Source organism: Sciurus vulgaris, assembly GCF_902686455.1.
Source record: "Sciurus vulgaris genome assembly, chromosome: 5".
Taxonomy (NCBI): Eukaryota; Metazoa; Chordata; class Mammalia; order Rodentia; family Sciuridae; genus Sciurus; species Sciurus vulgaris.
Window position 1 is genome coordinate 53699630 of NC_136465.1, and position 24884 is coordinate 53724513.

Genomic DNA, 24884 nt, shown 5'->3' on the forward strand with positions numbered 1-24884 from the left:
TCTTACATGATTTTCTTTTTATTGAATTTCATCATTATATTCCATTGATAAATACAGGCTATAATATTTCTAGTATTATTTTTAGAATTCTTGTGCAATCGTCTTTTGTGATTTTCTTACATGGACTCCATAGATAGAAGAAAAAGTTATTTTGAAATTTTTTATGGTGTATCATTAGTAAATTATTACCTATTATTAATGCATGGGTCTGATTCAATGAGCAGTAGCAATAATATATGTGAAATTCTGTGCTTAATTGAAATTTACCCATGCTGGGGTTACATCAACGATCCTTCAAAAAGGATTTCTTAGTTGTATTTCTTACAGTCTTTAGGAAATTCATGAGATCAGTGCCTCCAGTTCCTCTGCTTTCTTGTCCTGTTGTCTCCTCTGCGGTGTCATTTTCCCTGGGTTTCTGGCTTGCAGGAATCAGAATGTACTTCGTTACTATTTGCAAATGGTAGTTCCTCAGGGAAACCAGAGCTTCTACACACTGATTAAAAGTTTCCTGCAAGCCAGCACCACCTTTTGAAACAATGAACTCACGGACTGATGGACCTGACTCTAAGAAGCGAAGAAAGTTCTGATGTGCTGGTGGCATGTATGTTCTCATTTCCTGGAGGAACTCAGCAGCAGATCCTAAAGGAACAAGATAAAGACAAGGTAACAGGGAGGCCAATGCCTTCCCCAGTCAGAGGAGAAGGCCAAGTGAGGTCAGAGCAAGTGGTATTGGAAACTACAGCAGGAGGCTCTGAGGTTAAGACCACCCAGTTTGAAGGATACACTATTATTAGGCTGCTACGAGCTAGCCATGATAACTACTGAAAATTATAGTCAATTCCAAAAACAGAATAAGCAAAACATATCTTTCATACTAAGAATTTTCATATGAGTTTTCTTTCTGATTTTTCTACTGCTATGGTTTGGATATGAGGTGTCCCGCAAAAGCTCACATGTGAGACAGTGCAGGAAGGTTCAGAGAAGAAATGATTGGGTTGTAAAAGTCTAAACCCAATCAGTGAATTAATCCCTAATGGGATTAATTGTAGTGGTAGGGTGTGACTGGAAGAGGTGGAAATTGGGGCGTGGCTGTGGGTTACATATTTTATAACTGGAGAATGGAGTGTCTCTTTGTCTCCTCTCTTTCTCTCTCTCTCTCTCTTCTCTCTCTTCTCCTTCCTGTTCACTGTGATGTGAGTTGCTTCCCTCTGCCACTCTCTCCTGCCATATGTTCAGCATCACCTGAAGCCCCAGGGAATGGAGCTGACCTTTATGGACAGTAAGCCCTCAAATAAACCTCTTCTTTTCTACAATTGTGCTGGTCAGATTCTTTTAGTCACAGCAGCGAAATAGCTGACTAAAACACCTACTGTATTTGATTCTTCCAAGAGGCTCATGTTATAGACAGGGTATAAATAATCTACAGTTGTTAGATCATGACATTGAGTTTAGAAGAGTTTAAGGGATCGTGTTCAGACAGGACTAAATTAAGAACAAAACGTATTTTCACCTAACCCAATGCTTTTTTTTTTTTTTAGTTTATAAAATAGTAGCTTAAGAAAACAGATAAATGGGAAGAAGATTTTCTTTTCTCCTTCCTCAAAGCCCCAAGAAGAAATAATAAGAAATGTGGCTCATCTTTCTTTCTTTCTGTATTCCTTCTTTTTTTTTTTTTTTTTGTATGTTGATGCCTCATACATGCTAGAAAAATGCTCTACCACTGAGCTACATTTCCAGCCCTTTTCATTTTATTTTATTTTGATATAAGGTCTTGCTAAAGTGCTAAAGCTTTGAACTCAGAATCCTCCTGCCTTAGCCTCCCCAACAGCTGGGGTGACAGGTGTGTGTTAATGCTCCTGAAGAATGTAGCCCATCATTAAACTCCTGCGCAAGCCTGCTTGGGCTGCTGGGCCCATAGGATGGCTGGACACAAGCTATGCCAGGCCTCTGCTGTCACTGAGGTCTCCATTTCTCCAGCTTCTGCTCACAGTTGGGTTTCATTTGTAGGTGACTTTCTTTCTGAATCTCATCCTATATTTTAAGAATATGTGACTCTGGTTCCCCCAGAGTCATCAACCTCTAGTTTCATATTCAAATCAAGATTTCGAGAAGGATGAACTTGGATCTGAGTTTTGGCTCTGTCACTTTCTAGCTGGTTAACAAGAAGCCTGTCACTTATCCTCTTTTAAGTTTTTGCTTCTTCATCTGTGAAATGGAATGATGGTCATGTAATCCTTACTTTTGGATCCTCCTGAAAGCATCAGGTAAACTCAGATGAGATGCTGAAGAGAAGAAGCTTTATAAATATTAAGATATAGTTGTACTATTGCAAGAGATGATTATTATTTGCCATTTTCCACTTACCTCCACCAGCAATCTGCTCTATGCCCAGAAGGATATCAAGACTCTGAAATATGCTGCTTTGGGCAGCACTGCCCCCTGCAAATTTTTTGGGGGTGTCCCAGACCCCCTCATACAGCAAACCTTCTGACAGCTGAGGGTTACCTTTCCAGCTAGACCAGGAAGGAAAGAAAAAAAAAAAATTATTCTTTGGATTAATTGCCAATTTTCTGATTTAAAATCTTGCACTAGAGGTAATAGGTGACAAGATAGATTTTATCTTTCTTCATCCAAATCTCTCCCTCATTTTCATGCATGAGAATAATAAACAATGCTACACTGAGAAAATTTGGTATAAATACTCCCAGCAGGGAAATTTACCTTTGCACTAGCCAGATCCATTCACTTTACTTAAAAAGACTAGTTTCCCCATTACCCTTTCAGGGCAATCCTGGACCAGGAATAACAGAGAGTACTGTCTATTCTTTCTCTACAAAATACATTTTAGAATATTAATTGTTATCTACACCCATGAGTAGTGGGGAACCATCAATAAGTGATAGAGGGCTTGCCTACCGTGTGTGAGGCATCTGCAGCACCACAAAACACATAAATAAAATAAAGGCATTGTATGCATTAATAAGTATTTGGTATATTTTTTATATTAGTTGAAAGAAAACAAATTCAAGCATAAGACTACATACCCAGACAAATATATGCGAAGAACATTGAAAAATAGTTTGGGGTCCACATATTCTATAAAAAGATGAAATATATTTAATTAAGAAACATCAAATGTATACAGGGAGTTCAAGGTATTGTAAACAATTCACAGGATTTCATCACATGCTACAGGAAAGGGACCAGGTCAGTCTGTGCAGAACAAAGCCCTTGTGGACAAGCCCTCCTCACTCTAGTACCAATTTTGGAGGTGCCAGGTCATCACCCATGTCCACTGAATGGGGTCCACTGTCAGATTCCTACATTGCTTGTGTGAGGAGATACCTACCCCCCACACACACACTCTATACCTGCAGGCCAGTTAAACAGTCAACATTTCTTTAGCATGCCTTTATGTTCTTACTGACACACAGATAAACTGCTTGCAAGAAACAAACCCAGGCTGGGGATATTCAGTGGTACAGCACTTGCTTAACATGCATGAGGACCCCAGGAGAGTGAGTGGATCAGAAATTTAAGCAAAACAAACCAACATAAAAACCCAGCAGCCCCAGGTACTACATCCTTAGATCTCCCTCCCAAAAACTTAAACATTTGAACTGAAGATTTGTCTCCTTTGCCAAGAGGCAATCAGCAGTAATTCCAAGCCCAGTGATAAATACTCATATATTTGTTAAGTCCTTTACCTGGTAGGGCAGACACCCTTTTGCAAATCTTTGCTTATGCACTTTTTTGGTTTTTTGTAGCTTTTCTAACTGTTAATTTTACAATAACGTTTGAGCTCAATGGTTTTTCTCTGTTGCTTCTTAGTGAACTTGTGAAGAAGCAGAATTAGCAAAGAGCTCTTATGAAACAGAAGTTAAGTTTTTTCAGAATTTAAAATTGCCTTCCCATTTAGTAAATTTCTTCATGATTATTAGTAGCAGGCAAGAAACTCTTTGGAATTAAATAGATATGGCTTGAAATTCTAGCTTTACTATTTACTGCTTGTATATCCTTAAGTGTTTTTATCTCTTTGAATTTATACTTCCTTATCTGTAAAATGGAGATCATAAAACCTACCATATGTAAAGTATAATCATTTAATGAGATAAATATAGCAAGTGAAACCAAACTCACTGCTGTTTTTGCTTCCATTTCCTAAATGATTCAACCCTTCAGACAATAAGAAATATCTGTTAGCTTAGAATGTTGTAATGTGTACAATACTTGCCATGAATTTCCTGAAACACTGTTAGGGCTTCTTTCAGAGAAAAAACTACATCAAGAAGTGCCTTTTGCAAAGAATCCTGGTCCTGCCGTTTCATAGCACTGAGTATAATGGGAATTGCCTTAAAAATAAAAATAAAAGACAAACATGTAAGATGTCCTATCACTAAACATTGAAATAAAATTCCCTCATCTTACCCACAAATTAAATTTATGTTTTCATATCTATTTCTAAAAGTCAAAATCACTGGATTTATGTTATTATGTATTAGTGACAAATCACATTGAGATTTTATATTGCTTACAAGATTTAAAAATTTTATTCTAAACATGTGGCTCCTAATTTATATTTTAGGTGATACACAAAAGTAAATAAAGTAATTTTTATATAAGATAATCCATTACCCCCAATTAAATGATCTGATACTGTATTCAACCAACACAAAGTCAATTCATGCTACTATAGTTCATTACTAAAGAATTACTCTCATATGAATTGACTTAAAAATTCCAAGAGTAAGTGGACATACTTTGATTGCAGGAGAAGCTGCTATTTCCACCAAGAGAGAAACCAGGAAGAATCCTTTACTGCAGTCCCCACCAGGAAATGAGAACAAAATGTCCATGTTGCTAAGAAAAATCAGTTAAGATAGGCAAGAAATTTAGCAAAAATCACAGGATATTTTAGCATAACTTATAGTTTGCAAACATGTTATTTGTCCTATTTTATTTTCAAAATAAGTTCTGTGAGAGAGATATGGCAGTTTTACAATCTCTTCAACATATTTGAGAATATTGAGTCAGCCATAAGGGCTCAGTGGTTGGAAAGTTACCTACCATGAGCAAGACCCTGGATTTAATCAACAACTCAACACACACACACACACACACACACACACACACACACACACACATCAGCTATATTAGGCACACTGTCTAAAATCATATGATTAATAATAAATAATAAGTAAAATTACACTGGAATTTGGAATTAAGTTCTAGAATTAGAACTAGAAAGTCCCCAAATATGTCTGTTTCTACTATTCTATTAAATAAATAGATATAGATATTCAAGGTTTATAGAGAAATCTGTGAGGTAGAGTTTGAGGGTAGTCTTTGTTTAAATAAATATATTAATATTTTTATCTGTGAACCTGACTCAATTTCTCAGTGGCTTATCTGCTACAAAGGAATTGTCCAAGAAATTCAAATAACTTGGTTAGACCCTATTTTTCTTTTCTATTCATGTCTTGGCACTGATACAAAAATGGTTTCAGTATCTGTATATCTATGAGTTCTGTGGTAGTTAGAATTCTGTTTTTCGAAGCCAGACTACCCCTGCAGCTTATTTGCTGTATGACCCTGGGCAAGCTAAATTTATTTCTTAATCCTTTTCTCATACTGTTATCTTTATCATTGTTGGTAGTGATACCAACTAGCCTTCAGCACTGATAATGCACCAAGAGTTTTGTCAGTTCAAAGCCTTCACACTTGCTATTTCTTCTGCTATACACACTGCTATCTTGTCTGTCTTCTGGATTCAATTCAAACAAGTTGCCTCAGGGATTCTTTTCTTTAAATATTTTATATTATTAGATAATTGAGTACAGCTCCTAGCAATTTATCTTCTTGACCCTTCTCTTAATCATAAAACGTTATACAATTTTCATACATTGCCTTTCTTTTCTGTTAGTCTAGCTTCACCAGGAAAGGCTTACACCTTAGTTTCTTCAGCTCTTGGCTATGTTGAGTACATAGGTTAAAAGTAGTAAGGACTGATAAAAAGCAAAAACAAGCAAACAAAAACAGGTTTGTGTATCACTACTTATTGACATTATTAACTAGTTCTGACCACAGAGGTCATTAGGTCCCAGATACATAGATGTATGTTCCTTTTGTATTTAGGCATATTTAATTACATACATTCATATGCACATTGTATTCTTGTATGTGTCTCTACCTATAAAATCAAGTAGACATAGTCATACTAAAGTCATAGATATAATTAAGGAATGGGATTATTTTGCTGTTTCAATAATTACCTAAATTATTTTTGCCTGGATTCAGCCAACTATTTAAATATATATGTAATATGTTGATGAATCTACATTCACTTTGAATAAAAAAATAATTCTTAGAATACTTACTCATAGGTCATAGGCCTGGTTGAGTCAGTGCAGAAGCCATGGGTCAGTTGGAAGACAGAAAGAAAAGAAATCTAATGGTTTTGAGTTATTATTATCAGATTGAATACTATCGATCTATCAGAGGTAAGACATGGGTAAAAAAGAAAAACTGTTTTTATTTTGTATTTTTAAGATCACATTGCAAATATTTAACTTATAGAACAAATTTAACAAATATGAAAGGAACACACATAGTCAAAACTCATTGCTCAGTTAAGATATTTTCTAGATCAAATCCTTTCATTTTGTGGTACAGCCACCTGCAGAACACTCCTCTCTGGTATACATACATGGCCATAATACTCCAGCTCTTTGTTGGAGCAAATCCCATCACTAAGGAATAGGAGTGGCCTCGATCCTGTGCAGGTTTTTCTGAAAGACAGTCACTGCTGCCTTTCCAGCTGAAAATTCTTAAATGAAACTTACTACTTAAAAATTAATTCAAATGATGATGATGATGATGATGATGATGATAATAATAACAATAATAATAATAGAAAGGAGATCATTAGAATAAAGGAATCAGGAGGAGAAATGAATGGAGGGAAAGGAATGTACTGGGGAATTAGATTGATCAAAGTGTGTTACGTGCATGTAGCATATTGTATAATGAATTTCACTATTGTGTATTAATCATCATGTGTTAAAAAAATAGATAAGTAAATTAATTAAAAATGGAGTTGTAGAATCTCAAAAACGTGAATCAAAGGAAGCCAGGCACAAAAGAATATGTATATGTATGTATATATATTTATGTGTATGTATTCTATGGTTTCATTGATATGAAAATGCAATAAAAAACTAAATTTTGATAAAACAAATTAGAATTTATTTGCCTGGAACAGAGAAAGAAATAGAATAGAAAGAGACACAAAGAAATGTTTCAAGATCACAGAAGTACTCCATAGCTTGCAGCTTGTTTAGGATGGTGGTTACATGTATATATGTATACAAAAGACAAATTCAAATTGAACATTTAGTATCTCTGTGTATTTTACTGTATGTTAACTACACACCACTCTCACATATGTATATTTGTAATTTCAGACACAGAGTCCAAGAAACAACAGACAATATCAGAGGAACTGTACTGTCAAAAGTTAAACCAAAATGTAACTATGTTTTGATTTAAATAACATGCATTCCAATTCATCTGTTATAATCACAGTTTACATACCCACTGGGATCCTTTTTCTTCCAGTTTGCCAGGACACAATCTGCATAAACCAGAATAGGAGGCAGCCCCAGCTTCTCAGAGAGTTTGCAGTAAGGAATAGCAATATTGCTTGGCAAGACCTAATTAAAACACAATATTTAGTTCAAATAATTGAATTATCTTTCTTTTTCTACTGCTTCCAAGGATACCAAAACCTTGACTATTTTTTTGCATAATGGCATTTTGAAACCAAATACATGGACTATTTTTTCTCTTCCACATTTCATAACTTAACTCTGGTAATTGTTTAACATTCATATTTTGAATTTGGGTGAGCATAATTTGGCTATAAGGAGAAAGAATGTCAAGGGAATGAAGCCTGTGTCTTTTACCTCCCAGTGGCTTTGGGAGCTATTTTCCCCGCTTTGCTCATCCATTTAGCCCATGAATACTTGTTAAGCAATTTTTCTATGCAAGACACGACTCTATTCACCAGCAATAAAAGTATAAAATTGATTACATCAAAGAAACTCAAAGTCTTTGTAATTGAGATCTTTGGATATGACATAATAGACTTGTAAACAGTTTGCTACTCTTGAAGCTCAATGCAGAAGAAAATTCTCCAGGATGATTTTTTTTTTTCCTGAAAGATTTACCATAGAAAGACTTTGGTGTTTAGTAAGTTTTTAAGACTAGAAGAAAAGAGCTCTTTTACCCTGGCTTTGTATTTCACTGTGGAAGTAACTATACAAGCTGAGATTGCACTCATGGCTAAACTCTTTCATTCACTGTTCCTCAGAGGAGGCATAGAGCCTCGTCGAATTGCTGAGTTGGGAAATGAAAACACAGCTTAACCCCTTTTTCTTCCTCAACTCTTCATTTTCTGAACTTGCTACTTATAAAAGTCTGTTCTGCAATCAGCCACGGAATAAAAGGCTTCTGCTCACACAGGATGATTCTGCAATCATCTAATGCTGCCTAACTAGGTGGGTAAGTAGTCAATCTGATTCTGAGAGCTCTTCCAGCTATCCACTGCTTCCTCCTTTCCAGGCCAAATTCTCCAATAGTTTTCGTAGCCGTGAAGCTAACATTTTTTCCTTTATTGGCCTGACTTCATCATCTAACTATTACCTGGCTTAGACGTGTACTGTCCCACGTAGTAATTGGATTAGTCATTGTCATAAGCAGCTTGTGACTGGTATGTTTGTGTATCTAAGGAGGGGAAGAGCAGGGATTATGGCCAGCCTGGGGTAGTGGACGGTGGCACTTCAGTGGTAGAGATGGTGTGATAAGTCCTTGCCACAGTTTTGTGAAAATCATGGAAGTTATAACCCAGCTCACTCTCCATTAGCTTAATATGTCTTCTGAGGACTTTAACCAAAAGAACCAAATGTTAGGACAGAATCATTGGTCATCAAATCACAATGAGATGTATACTTTCTATTACAGAGCTTGTGCTTCTAGAGATTGAAACATTTTGGCTGACAAACTACACTTTTCAAAAGGAAATAGATTTTGTCTTCCTCTGATTTAGAAAATGAGCAAAGGATTATAAGGGGGGAAGTTTAGTTGAATAATTAATTTGAACTGATCTGGGTAAAGGAAATGAAATGCTCAAATACATCTTTATTACAGATGCAGCTACTATGAAACTCACATGATAACTTCTCTTGCCAATTCTCAAGCGAAATGTGCCTTATGTTGATTTACATTTTGTTCATTAACTTTTTCTTCTTTATAACTTCCTCGCTAAGACTTTTTTGGAATTTGTTTTGCAGTACTACCTCCTAAGATCATTTTCAGAATGATAGAGTATATGAAACCATGATAAATTAAAAATATACTTTCATCTTCTCTAATTCTGATCTACAGTATGATACATTCATTATTTTTCAATTATGCTATATACCTTCTTGTCTCCATGTTCTTAGCAAGTGTTTTTCTTCTTGCCCTGTTTTCCAAGTCTCCTGCACACTTAATGATGACACCAACTACTATTTAAGTCCTCTGGACTCTGTTCAGGGTGTCTAACCTAGACTGAATTTCAGTGCAGATGCACATATTTCTAGTAAATCTAGTGAGATCATTCACTTAAAGAAATTTTAAGTTAGATTATAAGACTAAAATCAGTCTTAGACTGGCATCAGCCCAATCTGGATATGGTAGTTTGATGATTAGCATGAAGTATAAGTTATTCCCAGTATTATGCAGAACAACTACTTCTGTCTATTGTGTCAATAATGACTCATGACATAGGTGACTGTATGTGATCATCTGTCTTTAAACAAAATGTGATAAGAAAAATAACTGGATAAAACAACAGTTAGCTTTGTTAAAAATGAAAGTGCTCACTAAATAATAGGAGGTGCTTTTTGAATCTGTTTTATCCTTCAGTGATTTAAAGTTCAGGTATTGGTTTGATAAGATTATGGTTGCCAAATAAAATACAGGATGTCCAACAAATTTGCATTTTGCAGGACACACACATACACTAAATAATTGCATATTTGAAATTCAGATTTAATTAAACCACCTGCGGTTTTATTCGCTCAATCTAGGACCACTACAAGAGATGGGAAGACAAGGATTTTAGCAGCATTACAGAACAGATAATGAACAGAGGAAGGTAGTTTGTGCACATTATTTGAATTCCTCTTTTCTTCTGTCCTACACCAATCCCAAGGAAGAATAACTGGAAATATCTTTTGATTGGGCTTAGAATAAAAATAAACCTAATTTATATTCTCATTACTGCTACTTTTATATTAATAATAAGACCAAGACTGACACATGAATGTACATCTATAAGTATACATATGACACTTTTAAAGTAAGATTATTTAATGTTGATGAGAGTAGAATGAAACCAACATATTCTTCTATGTTGATAGATGTAAGTACTTTTGCATTAACTATGAAGAGTCATTCAAAGATATTCATTGTAGTGTTGCTTTTAATAATGAAATATTTTTGAAAAGTAAAATAGTTATCAATAGAAGATTTAATAAGTAAACAAAAGTTCAGGAACTTGATGAATAATTGTAGGATAATTTCAAATGATTATGATAATTGTGTAATAACTAAAAAGTGTTTGCAATATAATTAAAGAAGTAAGATGCATATGTGTATAAACAGAATGGAGCAACAGTGTTATACAAGAAATACAACTATGAAAATAACAGTTGATATGCTAAATCAGTAAATTGTTGTTTTCTTTACCTTTTGTTCTCTTATCCTAACTTTAAAAATACAGTCATAATATTTTTTGAAAATTTGTTTTCTTTGTTTTTTTTTTTCCTTTATTTGTGGTGCAGGTGATCAAACTCAGGGCCTCATCCATGATAATAGGCAAATGCTCTGGTATTGTGCTGTAATCCAAGGCCCAGGATTGTTTACATTAAATACAACTGGATTTCATTTTCATGCATGTAGCATATGAAATATCAGAAAAATCCCATACCTTTCGGACATCTCCATCACCTCTATCCCACACATATGCCATGGTAATGTACCCCAGAACCAAGTGTGCAAGTCTCTGTGACTTATGTCCTTGGAGATCATCAATGCTGAGCATTGGTATCTGAGAACAAATGGAGAGACAACCCAATTCACTCTTGATGTTTTTAGGCTTTGAAATCAAGTTAAAAATGTTAAGCAGCCATACAAGAAGACAAATGTAATACATATTTCAAACCTTCTCAACTTCTGCTCGAAGTTGGCCATTCTCAATCAGTTCGGGAAGATTTTTAGCAATGAAAATCCAGGCATCATAATCACCAGGTAGCTCCTCCTTGAAAGAAAAACAGGACTTTGATTTGCTAGTGGAAGTTACTGTAAAATAGTATTGGTTTCCTGTGGATGGCTTCCCTTGCTTCTAAGTACATTTTGTGCAGCACTGCTCCAACAAATACACACTTGTCTGAAAACACCAGCCTGTGCTTTGCCACCTGACAAACAGGGCTCAAGCTCTCCTCTGTTTTCCACTTCTTCTTCTCTCCTCAAGTACTTTCATCTGCATCTTTTCCAAAATTCAACTCAACAACTCCTCTAAAACCTTCCTTAGTATACCACCATTCACCATCAGTCTTTTCCATTATAAATCCTATGGATTATACCTTTTCATGTTCTTAAATAATCCTCTGCTTTATATTTTTTCCATCTCGGATAGATTTTAAGTTCTTTGAACAGAAGAAAAATGAGATGTTTTATCTCACTAGTGCATTAAGCATTCTGCTCACTAATTTCATGTGTATTTCTCATTTAATTCTTGTAATTGCTTAGGAAGTCATCTCTATGCCATAATAAAAAGAACCTGGCCGCAGTTTTCATAACTCATGACACACACACAATTATAATTCAGACATAAACATCTCCAACTTTCAGAATTGATACTCATTTTATGTCTCAATATCTGACAGCAAGGATTCTAATGTGCTTTTAATACTATATCTCTTTTTTTCTTTTTTTATTGTAAACAAATGGGATACATGTTGTTTCTCTGTTTGTACATGGAGTAAAGGCATACCATTTGTGTAATCATAAATTTATATAGGGTAATGTTGTTTGATTCATTCTGTTATTTTTCCCTTCCCCCACCCCTCCCACCCCTCTTTTCCCTCTATACAGTCCTTCCTTCATCCATTCTTGCCCCCCTCCCTAACCCTAACCCTAAACCTAATCCTAACCCTTACCCCTCCCACTCCCCATTATATGTCATCATCCACTTATCAGCGAGATCATTCATCCTTTGGTTTTTTGAGATTGGCTTATCTTACTTAGCATGATATTTTCCAATTTCATCCATTTGCCTGCAGATGCCATAATTTTATTATTCTTTATGGCTGAGTAATATTCCATTGTATCTATATACCACAGTTTCTTTATCCATTCATCAATTGAAGGACATCTAGGTTGGTTCCACAATCTGGCTATTGTGAACTGAGCAGCTATGAACATTGATGGGGCTGTATCTCTGTAGTATGCTGATTTTAAGTCCTTTGGGTATAGGCCAAGGAGTGGGATAGCTGAGTCAGATGGTTGTTCCATTCCAAGCTTTCTGAGGAATCTCCACACTGCTTTCCAGAGTGGCTGCACTAATTTGCAACCCTACCAGCAATGTATGAGTGTACCTTTTTCCCCACATCCTCAGCAACACCTATTGTTGCTTGTGTTCTTGATAATCGCCATTCTAATTGGAGTGAGATGGAATCTTAGGGTAGTTTTGATTTACATTTCTCTTATTACTAGAGATGTTGAACATTTTTTCATATATCTGTTGATTGCTTGTCCATCTTCTTCTGTGAAGTGTCTGTTCATTTCCTTAGCCCATTTGTTGATTGGATTATTTGTATTCTTGGTGTAGAGTTTTTTGAGTTCTTTATAGATTCTGAAAATTAGTGCTCTATCTGAAGTATGATTGGCAAAGATATTCTCCCACTCTGTAGGCGCTCTCTTCGCATTGCTTATAGTTTCCTTTGCGGAGAGAAATCTTTTTAGTTTGAATCTATCCCAGTTGTTGATTCTTGCTTTTATTTCTTGTGCTATGGGAGTCAAGAACTGGAATATTTCTGGAAATATAGAAGAAACTGTATAGAATAAATCTCTTATCTTTGGAGCAAATGTTTCAGGACTCCTAGTTGATGCTTAAAACTGCAAATAGTGCTGAACCACTGTGTGTTTTCCTATGCACACATCCTATGATACACTCAATACATTTTCCATTTTATCTAAGCACTTACTATGCATTCTGACCATAACTTTTGCAGTTTGAGGTGTGACCGCAAAACCAGCTTGAATATTTTCTTCACAAATTCACTGATACATTTGTTCTTACCAAAGAGCTCAGCAAACAACAATAATTTTTTTCTTTTTTAAATCAAGAACTTTCACCTTTTCACTTACAAGAAACACACTGGGCTTATCTTTGGAATATCTAAATTGTCAAGAAACATCACTACTCTTGTGCTTTGGGGTTATTAGTAAGAAAAATAGGGGTTGCTTGAACACAACACTGCAAAACTTCCATAGTCCATCTTAGAACCTGGGCGCTATTGAGTTACTAACAGGCAGGTGAGTTTATAGTATAAATACACTGAACAAGGAGCTGATTCATGTCCTGGGTGTGATGGAGTGGGGTGGTATGAGATTTCATTATGATTCTCAGAGCAGTGAGCAGTTTAAAGCTCATAAATTGTTTACTTATGGTATTTTCCATTCGTCATTTTTAGGCTGTGGTTGACTGCAGGTAACTGAAGCCTGGGAAACAAAACCATAGGTAGAGGGTACTATTAATTGCCTACTTTGGTTCCACTATAGGCTTGAATTTTGTCCAACATATACAAATGAAATCCAAATAAAAGTGTTTTCCTGAATCTGATCATATTTTTTTTTTAATCACATATCAAAGGGAAGTTTACAGCTGGGCTCAGTGGCGTACGCCTATAATCCCAGCTGCTCGGGAGGTGAGGCAGGAGGATCATGAGTTCAAAGCCAGTCTCAGCAATTTAGCGAAGCCCTGAGCAACTTAGTGAGATCCCATTTTTAAATAAATTTAAAAGGTGGAGTAGGGATGTGGCTCAGTGATTGAGCGCCCCTACGTTCAACTCCCGGTACCCCCAAAACAACAAACAAACAAAACTCAAAGGGAAACATACAAACAAAATCCTGAAGTGAGGCACAAATAGATGCCTGAACAACTCCCCACACACCCTGTCCTAATGCCTCATTCAGGTGTTTCAAGGTGTGCTTCTTAGGTCATCGATAATGGACTGCGATGACCGAGGACAAATTGAGAACTTAACTTTAATCAACACGAGTGAAGCTTCAAACTTCAAAACTAAGTTAGTACTGTAAGTAAACTGTAAAGCAAGACAACATAAAATTCAGATTCTTCAGTTGTATCAATGTGTTTGGGCGCAGTGTAGGTGATGGTGGGGGTCTGAGAGCCCTGAGGTCTTCATGAGCCACGAGGGGAAGGGGTCCAGGTGTGTGAGTTGCACACAAACGTAGGTGTGGTGCGCCCGCCCTGTGATCACGCTGGCTTTGGAAGTGGTGGCGCTGGAAACAGCACAGTGGAGTTTCCACAGCGGCCGCAGCGCGCCCTGGGGCCCAACAGTGGCCTGGGTGACTGGGAAAGTCCACCGCTGCGGGTCATGAAGCCTGGAAGGAGGCCAAATCAAGAAGGCGACTGGAGCTGATTTCACTGCCTAAACTGATGAAGGATGCAGCTCCTTCTCCAGCCGGGCGCCTCAGCCAGAGGGACCGCGGTGTAGCTCCGCCCCCAACGCAGCCACTTGGAGCGGCGGTTCAGCGACAGCGCCCCTGGGTACAGCAGGGCTGCTGCTTTGGCAGGTTATTTCTGAGGCTTGGGCTGTCTCCGCCGCTGGGCACGATCGTGGGCAACTGGACTGACTGTGAAACTTGGGCGGATTAGGCAGAGGTTGGAACCGCTAGGCAAGAGGTTTGGTCCTATCACACTGCTTGGCGGCTAATTTACCGGATTGGACAGCAGCAGAAAAGGCAGCATAGCTCCGCCCTCAATGTGGGACCCGCCGGCAGCATCCAGGGATCTGGGGTTTGTGCCCGGGACAGTTCAAGTGCCTTCTCTGGAGCCAAGCTATCGCGCACGCTCCAGAAAGTCCCTCTAACTGGGCTCTATGCTTGTCCCCCCTGTCGCTAAGGTTGCCAGTGTCGATGGCAAGGTTGCCTTTGCTGATGTCCACAGAGCTCTGCTGGAACTTTACCCTTTTCCTTGACCCGGGTAGCACTTTTAGGTGAGCTTTATACCGTACTCTATGCCACTCTCCCAAGACTCTGTCTTGCAGTGTTCTTGTCTCTATCTTGCTGTCTTCCAGAGTCACTCACCTCAAAATGCAGCTTTTATTTGTTATGCTGGTGCTTCTTTGTGAAAGAGGTGAGTACTGCGCATCTCTGTATGACTATCTTGCCCTCTGTCTATAAGTGTGTGATAATAAAAATATTAATGATAAATTGATGTACATGGCATTCTTTGGAATAAGATTTAGGGACATGTAGTTTTTAAGCACGCATTTTTCTCCATATGCCTTGCGCTTTACAGGTAAAACTTGCAAAATATAATTTTTAAGGTAGTTCATATTCTCATTTGCATCTTACCCTTAGTATACAGTAAGCATTATTAATACAACTCAAAAGTTACTTGATGTATCTTTTCATAAACCAAATCAAATCAAGAATACATAGTTTGACCAGTTTGGCAGATTATCACTAGAGAAAGGGGCTTCTGCTTGATTCATGGATGTTTATAACTTTGGTCTTTTCAGAATACCCTCAGAAAAAAACAATTGTAATAAACCATCTACAGTACAGTTCTTTTGTAAAGTTAAAATACCTCCATAAGTTATTTATTTCATCATTCTCCATTTCTGCATTAGGTAAATAAGAACCACAAATATGACTGAATTTCTAGGAGGAAAAATCGAAGATCAGTGAGACACAGTTATTTAAACTCTGCCTCCAATTTTGACACTACTTTATCCATTTGTTTAGTAAATTTACTGAACCACGGTTGTTCAGTAAAAGTTAGCTTGTCCAGGTAAGTGTTGAAAAAAAAAAAATTTCCCCTTATTTCACTGCCCTCTCTTACCAGTGAATTTGGCAGAGCGAAGCTCAGAGTCCAGGTAAGTGTTGAAAATAAAAAAACATTTTCCCTTATTTCACTGCCCTCCTTACCAGTGGATTTGGCAGAGCGAAGCCCAGATCTTCATCTATATGGTACTCTTCAAGGATTTTCCAAGACTCTTCCATAAGTGATATTTTACCATGTGCCATTTCTTGAAGTCTACTCCACTGATCCTCCTCAGCCTCTAAGGAGCTTCAGAACATCTATTTTTTATTTATAGTCATTGTTAGAGCCAGTGACTACAGCTTATCACGTAAGCAGAAAGAAATGACTTCCACTTTTGGGATAGTTTCATTTTCTACTTTATTTATAATTTGATAAACAATAAAACCACAAAGCATCTTTGTTCATCATATAAAGAAACTGAAAGTTTATATTCAGTATCAGAGCTTTATCAATTAACAACATCATTTACTACTGCTAGGTGGTAAGCCAGGAAAGTCTCAATTGAAATAACTAGAACTATGGGAACAGGCGACAAGAAAAAAAAAAAAAAAAAAAAAAAAAAAAAAAAAAAAAAAAAAAAAAAAAAAAACCTCCTTTATGGAAACTTTTAAATCTTACAATTCGAACAAAGAATTTTACCATGGCTATAGCCCTAGGTTATCATTTAGTCATTCCAGCCATTGACTTTCATTTATTTTTATAGGGGGATCTTTGAAAAATATCTGTGTCTTGTTTCAAAAGCCCTGGAATACAATGTATGAAACACCGAAATGTTTACTGTCAATGGCCTTGAAAAAGAAAGAAAAACAGAAGAACGTGAAGAATTTGAAAGATAGTAGCTCTCCACCTTCCCATTTTTCTTACATAAACTTTTGCTAGTGTTCTCTCCTCTTCACATTCGTAATAACTCACTTGTAGGGTAGCTGCCTTGCATCTGTACTATATCTGCTTACCAGGGAATAAAGATGCATCAGTCCTGCACATTTGGAGACTTTTTAGCATGTTAAAAGTTGAAACAAAGAATAAAATGCCTTGAAACTGTTTTTTCAGAATATAAACTTTATGGTACATTTGGTAAAGGTTTTCAGGATACATGCAAGTCTATATTCACTGAGAGACTTTGAAGCAAGAAGTCATGTCATTCCTTTTGATGACCAAAAGGAGAAAATAAAAAAGTTAGTATGTGGTACATTAACAGAGAATATGGGTTTGCAATTCAGCTTATCAGTCCTTGAAATAAATTTTACTCACATAGTTTTGGCTACATTCTAGAATAACTCTCGAAATATTCTTTATTACATTATAGCTTTTCTGTAAGCATGGGGCTTTACAAGAATATGTTCACTTTATTACAGAGGTAGGGGAAATTGAAACCAAAATGAAGAAGCAAAGAGAACACAATGACTAAGCTTCTGTAAAATAAATCATTTGTGAGACTCATAGATTTAGAACCTGACCCAACACGGGGCGTGCGGTGTGGGCAGGAAAGGAAAAATCACTAAGACTCGTCACATCTACATGGAAGACAAAGATGCTAAAGAATTCTTGAGAATTAGAAAATGTGTGATTATTCCTATGATTGTTTCCTTCTTGAATTTGTCTATGAGTGAGTCTGACCATGGAATGAGTTTTGGATTGTTCTGACTTGGAAATATCTCTCAGGATTGATTTTTAAAGAAGCTTGTCTTGGTAAAACATGTTTTGACTTTGCTTATCTAGTTATCTCACTGAACCTATCCCATCTTTGTAAGAACAATAAGATTTTACTGCGCCAATAATACCCCTACCTTTTTACCATCCTCCATCATCTACCCCTTTCACATTTCTGAAACTCTATTCTCAGGTGATCCTGTCTTCATTTGTTTTGATGTTTTGTCCATTCTAACCACATTATGATATTATTGTTGAAAAACCCCTTTCACATGGCTTCGGAATCGCATATTAATTTTATGGTCTCACATGTATTCTTTATCTTCCTCTTTAGCGATTTACCTGTACCCAGGTCGTTACATTAGAGAACACTTTACCCAGAACTCAGCATTTTGCTTCATGACCTCCCATCTCTATCTGAGCCTTTACTTGAATCTGTCTACCTAGTTATAGTGCATGTTTTGATTGCTTGGTTGCTCTTTTCTCTATAATGATTGCATTTCCTCATTTATCCCTTTAGATATAGACACATTTCTAATTGCCTCATGCACATTTCTACATGAAAACTCTGCTATTCTATTTCATTGCAGAATTCTTTGACATCAGTATTATTATCTGCAGAGGAACTTTATCCAGAGCTGTGCAAAATACATATTTATTCCCTCTTAATATGGCATTCTCTATTATGCATCCAATTTTCTCCTTACCATTATGTTATGCTAATTTGTAAAATTTAGTTTTATTTTTAAATGAAAATAATTGTCAGTTAAAAAGCTCAAGTGATCTGGGGCATGCAAGAAGAATAAAATAACTCATTGAAATACCAGCATTCATCATTAATATTGATATAGTTATGTTTTATACCATTTTTGGTGCAAAATCACAAAAGCCAAGTTTCCAGAGCACTTACTAGTCTCAGGAATTTTCTAAAAACTTTGCATTAATGACAAATTTGACTTTCATAATTGTCTTAGTAGGAAAATTTCATGATGTTACTGAAGAGGAAGCACAGTGATTCAGTATTTTCTGTTCCTTTAGTGGCCTGAACAAAATATCATCTTAGACATCAAAGTATTGGTGCTGTTCTGATAGATATGTAATAGTCCCTAAAAAATAAACACACGGATTTATTTATTTATTTAATAGAAGAAAAACAGATTTTTTAATTCATTTACATAATATATTCAAAAAGTGAAAAGAAGACAAGATTGGGAAATTCTGCAGAAATTACAGAGCAAATGCAAAACAACAAACAGAATGAACAAAATAAATAACCCAAAAACCAAATTAATATTCTGCAATTATAATAATTCTTAAAAGAATTCATGAAACTGCAGAAAGTACAGATTAAAGCCTGCAGAGAAAAGTATGATGGAAAATACACAAATAGAGACAGAGAAAAAGAAACAGAGGGTGCAGTGATGAAATGTAATACAGATGTAATCCTAGTGGAAGGGAAAGGGGAGAATAGGGCAAGCAGTAGTTTCAGCAATAGGGGTTGACAGTTTCTAAACATAAGGAAAGACACAAAGTCCCAAACAGACAATACACTCTGTACTTCAAACAGAGTTAAAGGGAATGAAAAGTACAGCTAATCACATTAGACTGTCACTGCTCAAAATCAAAGACATAAACCTCTACAATGTTAAAATTTCTAGGAAATATAAAGCAAAGACCTTTAAAAAAGCAACAGTAAGACTGAGAGCTAAATTCTTAAAGCAGCTAGTAATCCTTCAGACACTGTGATGATACCTTAAAAATGCTCAGGAACAACAAGTTCACCAAGAAATATGTATTCATTGAAAATATTAAAAATGTCAAGAAAATAAAACTCTTTTAAGGCAAATAAAAATTTAAAATTTATCATAAGCAAGCTCACATTCAAGAAAAATTTTTTGTTTGTTTTTGCACAGGGAAAATGATCTCATAGAGTAGCAATAAATGAAAAACAAAAGGCAACTATCTGGTCGACTGAATGATGATAAAACAATAGCAATTATTCCAATAATGGTAAGTAGTGTGGTGTTTGTGATAGACTAATGATAGATATTGCATATATATGTATATACATTGTGTTTAAATATATCATGAGGAGGGGTATGATGATACTAATATTCTATATTCTGGAAAGAGAAATGAGAACAAATGTATAAGAATTTTGGAAACTTAGCAGATGTTTGCTTTAATCTCCAGTATTACCAAATTAAAAGATGATAAGCAACATGCCAATAAATGGGAAAGGTTTGTTAGCAAATAAGTCTTAATTAGTATTTGAGAAGACATTAAAAAAGAAAAAATGATACTAAACGATTAGATAAAAAGAAAGTCCACAATATATAAATTACGTGTAAATAAACAAAACATTTTAATTAAAAAGTTCAAAGATTATCAGATTGAACTTTGAAAAAATACCTGTATATGCTATTTAAAATAAAAAGATCTAAAATATAACAAAGTTTAAAAATAAGAGAATAAAATTACGCATCATCCAAACACTAACAATAATAACTGACATAACTGTAAGTTAAACTTTGAAGCAATTAATATCATTAGAAATTCTGTCAGGATTCTACTGAGAAGCAGAACTCAATTTTTGATAAATATAGACAGACACAGAGACTTGAAGGAATTAGCTTACATGCGTGTGAGGGTTAGAAAGTCCAAAACCTGGAAGACAACTCAAAAGTTAGAAACCTCTGGGTAGGCACTTATGTTACATTTCACAGACAGAAAAGAATTTCTTTAAGAAAATCTAAGGTTTTGCTTTTAAAGGCTTTTAACTGATGTGACCCACCCAAATTATTGAACTTACTCTTTACTTAAAGACTGCTAATCGCAGATGCTAACCACACCTACAAAATACCTCCACAGAAACTTAGTGTTTAATTTACTGAGTATCATAGCCTAACCAGACTGATATAAAACTAATCATCACAGAGATAAAGGGGACTATTTTATAACATAAAAAGTTCAATTAACTAGGAAGATACATGTATATAAAGTCCCTGATACTCAGGAAGCTAAGACAGGAGGATCACATAACCTCAGAATTCAAAGTCAACCTGGGAAATATAGCAAGAACCTGTCTCAAAAAAATGATTTTTTAAAATAAATTTTGTTGTTGTTTAGATAGTAAGTTTTCCCCAAGAACTTATATGTGAGGCAATGCAAGAAAATTTTAGAGGTGAAATGATTGGGTTATGAAAGACTTAACTTAATCAGTACATTAATTCCCTGACAGGGATTAACTGGGTGATAACTTTAGGCAGGTAGGGTATGGCTGAAGAAGGCGGATCCCTGAGGATGTGCCTTTGGGGTTTATATTTCGTTCTCGTTGGGCAGAGCAATCTGCCTGCTTCAGTGTTGTCACATCCTGAACTGAGCTGCTTTTCTCCAGCACACCCTTCTGCTATGATATCCTGCCTCATCTGGGACCCTGAAAATGGAGATGCCCATTCTGAGAACTCTGAAACCATGAGCCCCAAACTAAACTTTTCCTTCTCTAATTGTTCTTTTTGGTCACAGTGGCAAAAAACAAAAACCCCTAGCAATTTGTTGCCCCAAGATTTGTTTAATGGTGTTCAGTCACACAGGTACTGCAACAATGATCCACCTGGGCTCAGCTACTGTTCTAACTGGTGGAAGACCTCAGCTTCATCCATGTGGTGCTGGTTTGGCAGACTTGAAGAAGGTAAGAATTACAGGGTCATGGATGCTTCCACTGGAATTTTAAAAAGTAATGATGGGACATCAGGCAATATGTGACAGCAGTGGAGCCCCTGTGGGCAACCCCTGAGCACATGAAGTTGTGAGAATAAAGCCAAAGCTGCAGTGGAGACCCCAGGAAGATGCCAGAAGTGTGGAACATCTGTCAAGGACAGCTTTAGGCAGCAAGTAGAGCCAACTCAAGAGAGATGCCAAGTGGACAATAGCTGGTAAAAAAATGGAGTTAGCTTCCCACTCCCTTGAATCTAGGTTTTTCTCAATACTTCCTGTTCAATAGAGCATGGCAGACATAATATTTAGTACTTGCAAAGATAGATTGTAAGAAGTTTCACAGCTCACATTTTAGTTTTTTGAACACTTGTTCTTAGAATTCTCATTGTGAGAAATTCTTACTGTGTGAAAAGATTGATGGAAAAATAAATCCTGGATACTAGTTCTCTGAGAAGCCAAAGCCATGTATAGAATCTCTAGAGGAGATTCCAGAAAATTGCTTTGACTAATGAGATGTTAACAGTTGTTACCTTATTGCGTTTGTTCTTAAATTTATTTTCTTTACTGAGGTAAAATTCACGACTTCAAATTCACCATTCTAGCCATCTTAAAGTATCTAACCCAACTGCATTTAGTTCATTGTTACCCAATCAACACCATCTAATTTCATTTCATCACACCATAAAACAAGCAATATGTACCCCATTCAATGAGGCAGTCATTACTCATTTCCTTCTTCCACCCCTGATGATATTTTTAATATCTGAGTTTCCTGGACATTTCCTATAAATGGAGTTATACCATATGTGGCCTTTTGTGTCTGGCTTTTTTCACTTAGCATGTTTTTGAGAATCAATCATGGTTTAACATGTATCAGCACTTTCTCTCAATATACATGAAAAACATTCTATTGTATGAACATATTGTGTTTGCCCTTTATTCAGCTCATGGGCACTTGGATTGTTTCTACTTGACTACTGTGAATAGTACTACTGTGAACATTCATATACAGTTTTTTTGTTTGTTTGTTTGTTTGTTTACTGAACATAGTCTACAGTTGCTTCAGTATAAAGTTAGAGGCATAATTTCTGAGTCATGTGGTAATTCAGTGTTTCCCTTTTAGAATCATTGCCAGTTTCCACGGTATCCATGGCATTTTACATTCCCACCAGCAATGATTACTTCACAGACATGGAAAATTCCACTACTTTGTTTGTTTGTTTGTTCATTTGTTTGTTTGAATGCTATTATAACTATTGCATTACTATTTCATTGTGTTTTTAAAATAAAATTTATTTCAACTGTTACATAAAATGTGACTATTACACACTTTCATATTAATGGGGTACCATGTGATGTATTCATTGTAGCATGTTCAAATCAGGTGAAAAATATCTAGCTTTTCAAACTTTTAACATTCCTTCGTGGTGAAAACATTCAGATTTTTTCTAGCTTTTTGACTTAAATAACTGTTATCTACAGTCAACCTACTGTGCAGAACTTCATACTCCTATCTAACTGTAACTTTGTACCTATTACTCATTCCTAGAGGGAGAGATGGGGAAAGTTGACAGGAAAAGATTATCAGAACTTATTTTATTTCATTGTACTTTATTTTATTTTCAGTTGACACATGAATGTACATATTTGGGGGTATATGACATGATATTTCTACATATGTATAAATTCCATAATGATCAAATCAGGTAATCACCTTAAGTATCTATCTTTTCTTTGACATGAGAACATTCAAATTCTGTCTTGCAACTTCTCTGAAATACACCTCACGTTATTGTTAGTTGTAGTTACCCTACTGTGCAAATAGAACATCAAACTTAATCCTGCCATCTGTTACTTTGCACCCGTTGACCAACCTCTCCCTATACTCTTCCCCAATGCCCCCCTAGTCTATAGTAACCTCTGTTTTAAAATGCACTTTTATAGTTGAGTGTGCCCTTCAGTATTTTTATTATCATCGTGAGAGCAACCGAAGATGGGAAGCTGCCATATCTCTAACCCTGAACCCCTCCTGACATAAGACCTTAGGCAGAAAGCTGCTCTGGCTGACTCACAGGTCTATAGTTGGCATTAGAGGCACCACATCCAACCACTGCACAACCTCTAGAAATAAATCATTATTGAATGTTTCTGAGTTGTATAGTTTTGTTCTGTAGCATTATCTTTGAGCAAGTTCAGCAATAATTTCATGCCTTTTTGTATTTCCAATAGAAACACATGCAAATATTTAATAATATGTATTAATTAGAATACTTATGGTATCATTATTTCTGTAAGGTCTGCACTGGAAATGACCCAAATGTCCATAAATAGGTAATTGGTAAAATAAATTGATGAGAAAAAGGTGCCAAATAGAACTGTGTATGTGACACAGGCCTTTAATCCCAGCCACTTAGGAGGCTGAGATAGGAGAATGGAAAGTTTAAAGTCTGACTGAACAACTTAGTGAGACCTGGTCTCAAAGTAAAAAATTAAACAAGGAAGTAAATAAATAAATAGATAGACGAGGCTGAGTGTATAACTTAGCAGCAAAGCACTTGACTATCATATACAAGGCCCTGGGTTTGATCTTCACTACCATACACACACAAAGCCAAGTACAAAGGGGTAGAGTCATAGCAGTCCCATTTGTAAAAGTACAAACACAGGGCAGCAAAGTAATCCTTAGTGATGGAAATGAAAATAATGGTTGTAAGTGAGCCTACAGTGGAACCATGGGGATGATAATGTTCTATTTCTTACCCTAAGTTATATTTTCATAGATAAGTTTACAAAAACTGACTTACACACTATGATAGGTGTACTTTTCTGAATGTATGTTATACTCTAAGAAAAATATTTTGAAATGTTTGAAAATGCCCAAATGGTAATGTGCAGATGCAGGAATTTTTAAAAGATGCTTTCTGGACAATGATTGTATAAATAATCTGGGAAGTGATTTAGACATGTCTGAAAAACTGAAGATATTCTTAGTCAAAAATCTTTTATGGCAACAAACTACTGGTGTTTTTGTTTTTTTTTTCATACATTTTGATCATAGTGAAAACTGGATATATTTTACATTGGTCCCCGTATATATATACAGACATACACACACACACACACACACACACACACACACACACACACACACACACACATCAAAGCATCAATGAAACAAAAGATATAAAAAGTTTTACTAAACCTTATTTACTTTTGTATGTATGGTGCGCTTTGAAATATCCTGTTCTTTTCTATTTTTCTATCCTATGCTTTCTATCCAATCTATTCTATTCTATTCTATTCTATTCTATTCTATTCTATTCTATTCTATTCCATTCCA

General features: G+C 35.8%; 1 protein-coding gene and 1 long non-coding RNA gene across 5 annotated transcripts; one reads left to right on the forward strand and one right to left on the reverse strand.

Annotated features, from left to right (window-relative positions):
* On the reverse strand, nucleotides 1–16470 carry IDO1 (indoleamine 2,3-dioxygenase 1). 3 transcript variants are annotated; one of them, XM_079142417.1, is made up of 10 exons: nucleotides 16282–16460; nucleotides 11267–11362; nucleotides 11033–11152; nucleotides 7594–7712; nucleotides 6378–6392; nucleotides 4761–4860; nucleotides 4235–4352; nucleotides 3045–3096; nucleotides 2365–2513; nucleotides 1–639 (listed from the first exon to the last, which is right to left on the reverse strand). In XM_079142417.1, exons 1-10 carry the CDS (start codon nucleotides 16378–16380, stop codon nucleotides 284–286), a joined length of 1224 nt encoding a protein of 407 aa, XP_078998543.1. In that variant the 5' UTR covers nucleotides 16381–16460; the 3' UTR covers nucleotides 1–283. The 3 variants fall into 3 exon arrangements, with proteins under 3 accessions (XP_078998543.1, XP_078998545.1, XP_078998544.1); XM_079142419.1 differs by lacking the exon at nucleotides 11267–11362 and having other exon boundaries at nucleotides 16282–16470; XM_079142418.1 differs by lacking the exon at nucleotides 6378–6392 and having other exon boundaries at nucleotides 16282–16461.
* On the forward strand, nucleotides 12892–24670 carry LOC306662579. Of its 2 annotated transcripts, XR_013764156.1 has the most exons (4): nucleotides 12892–15484; nucleotides 15984–16144; nucleotides 19741–19837; nucleotides 21413–24670. It is a non-coding gene; the product is annotated as an uncharacterized lncRNA (long non-coding RNA). The 2 variants fall into 2 exon arrangements; XR_013764155.1 differs by having other exon boundaries at nucleotides 12892–16144.
* Nucleotides 24671–24884: the final 214 nt, after the last annotated feature.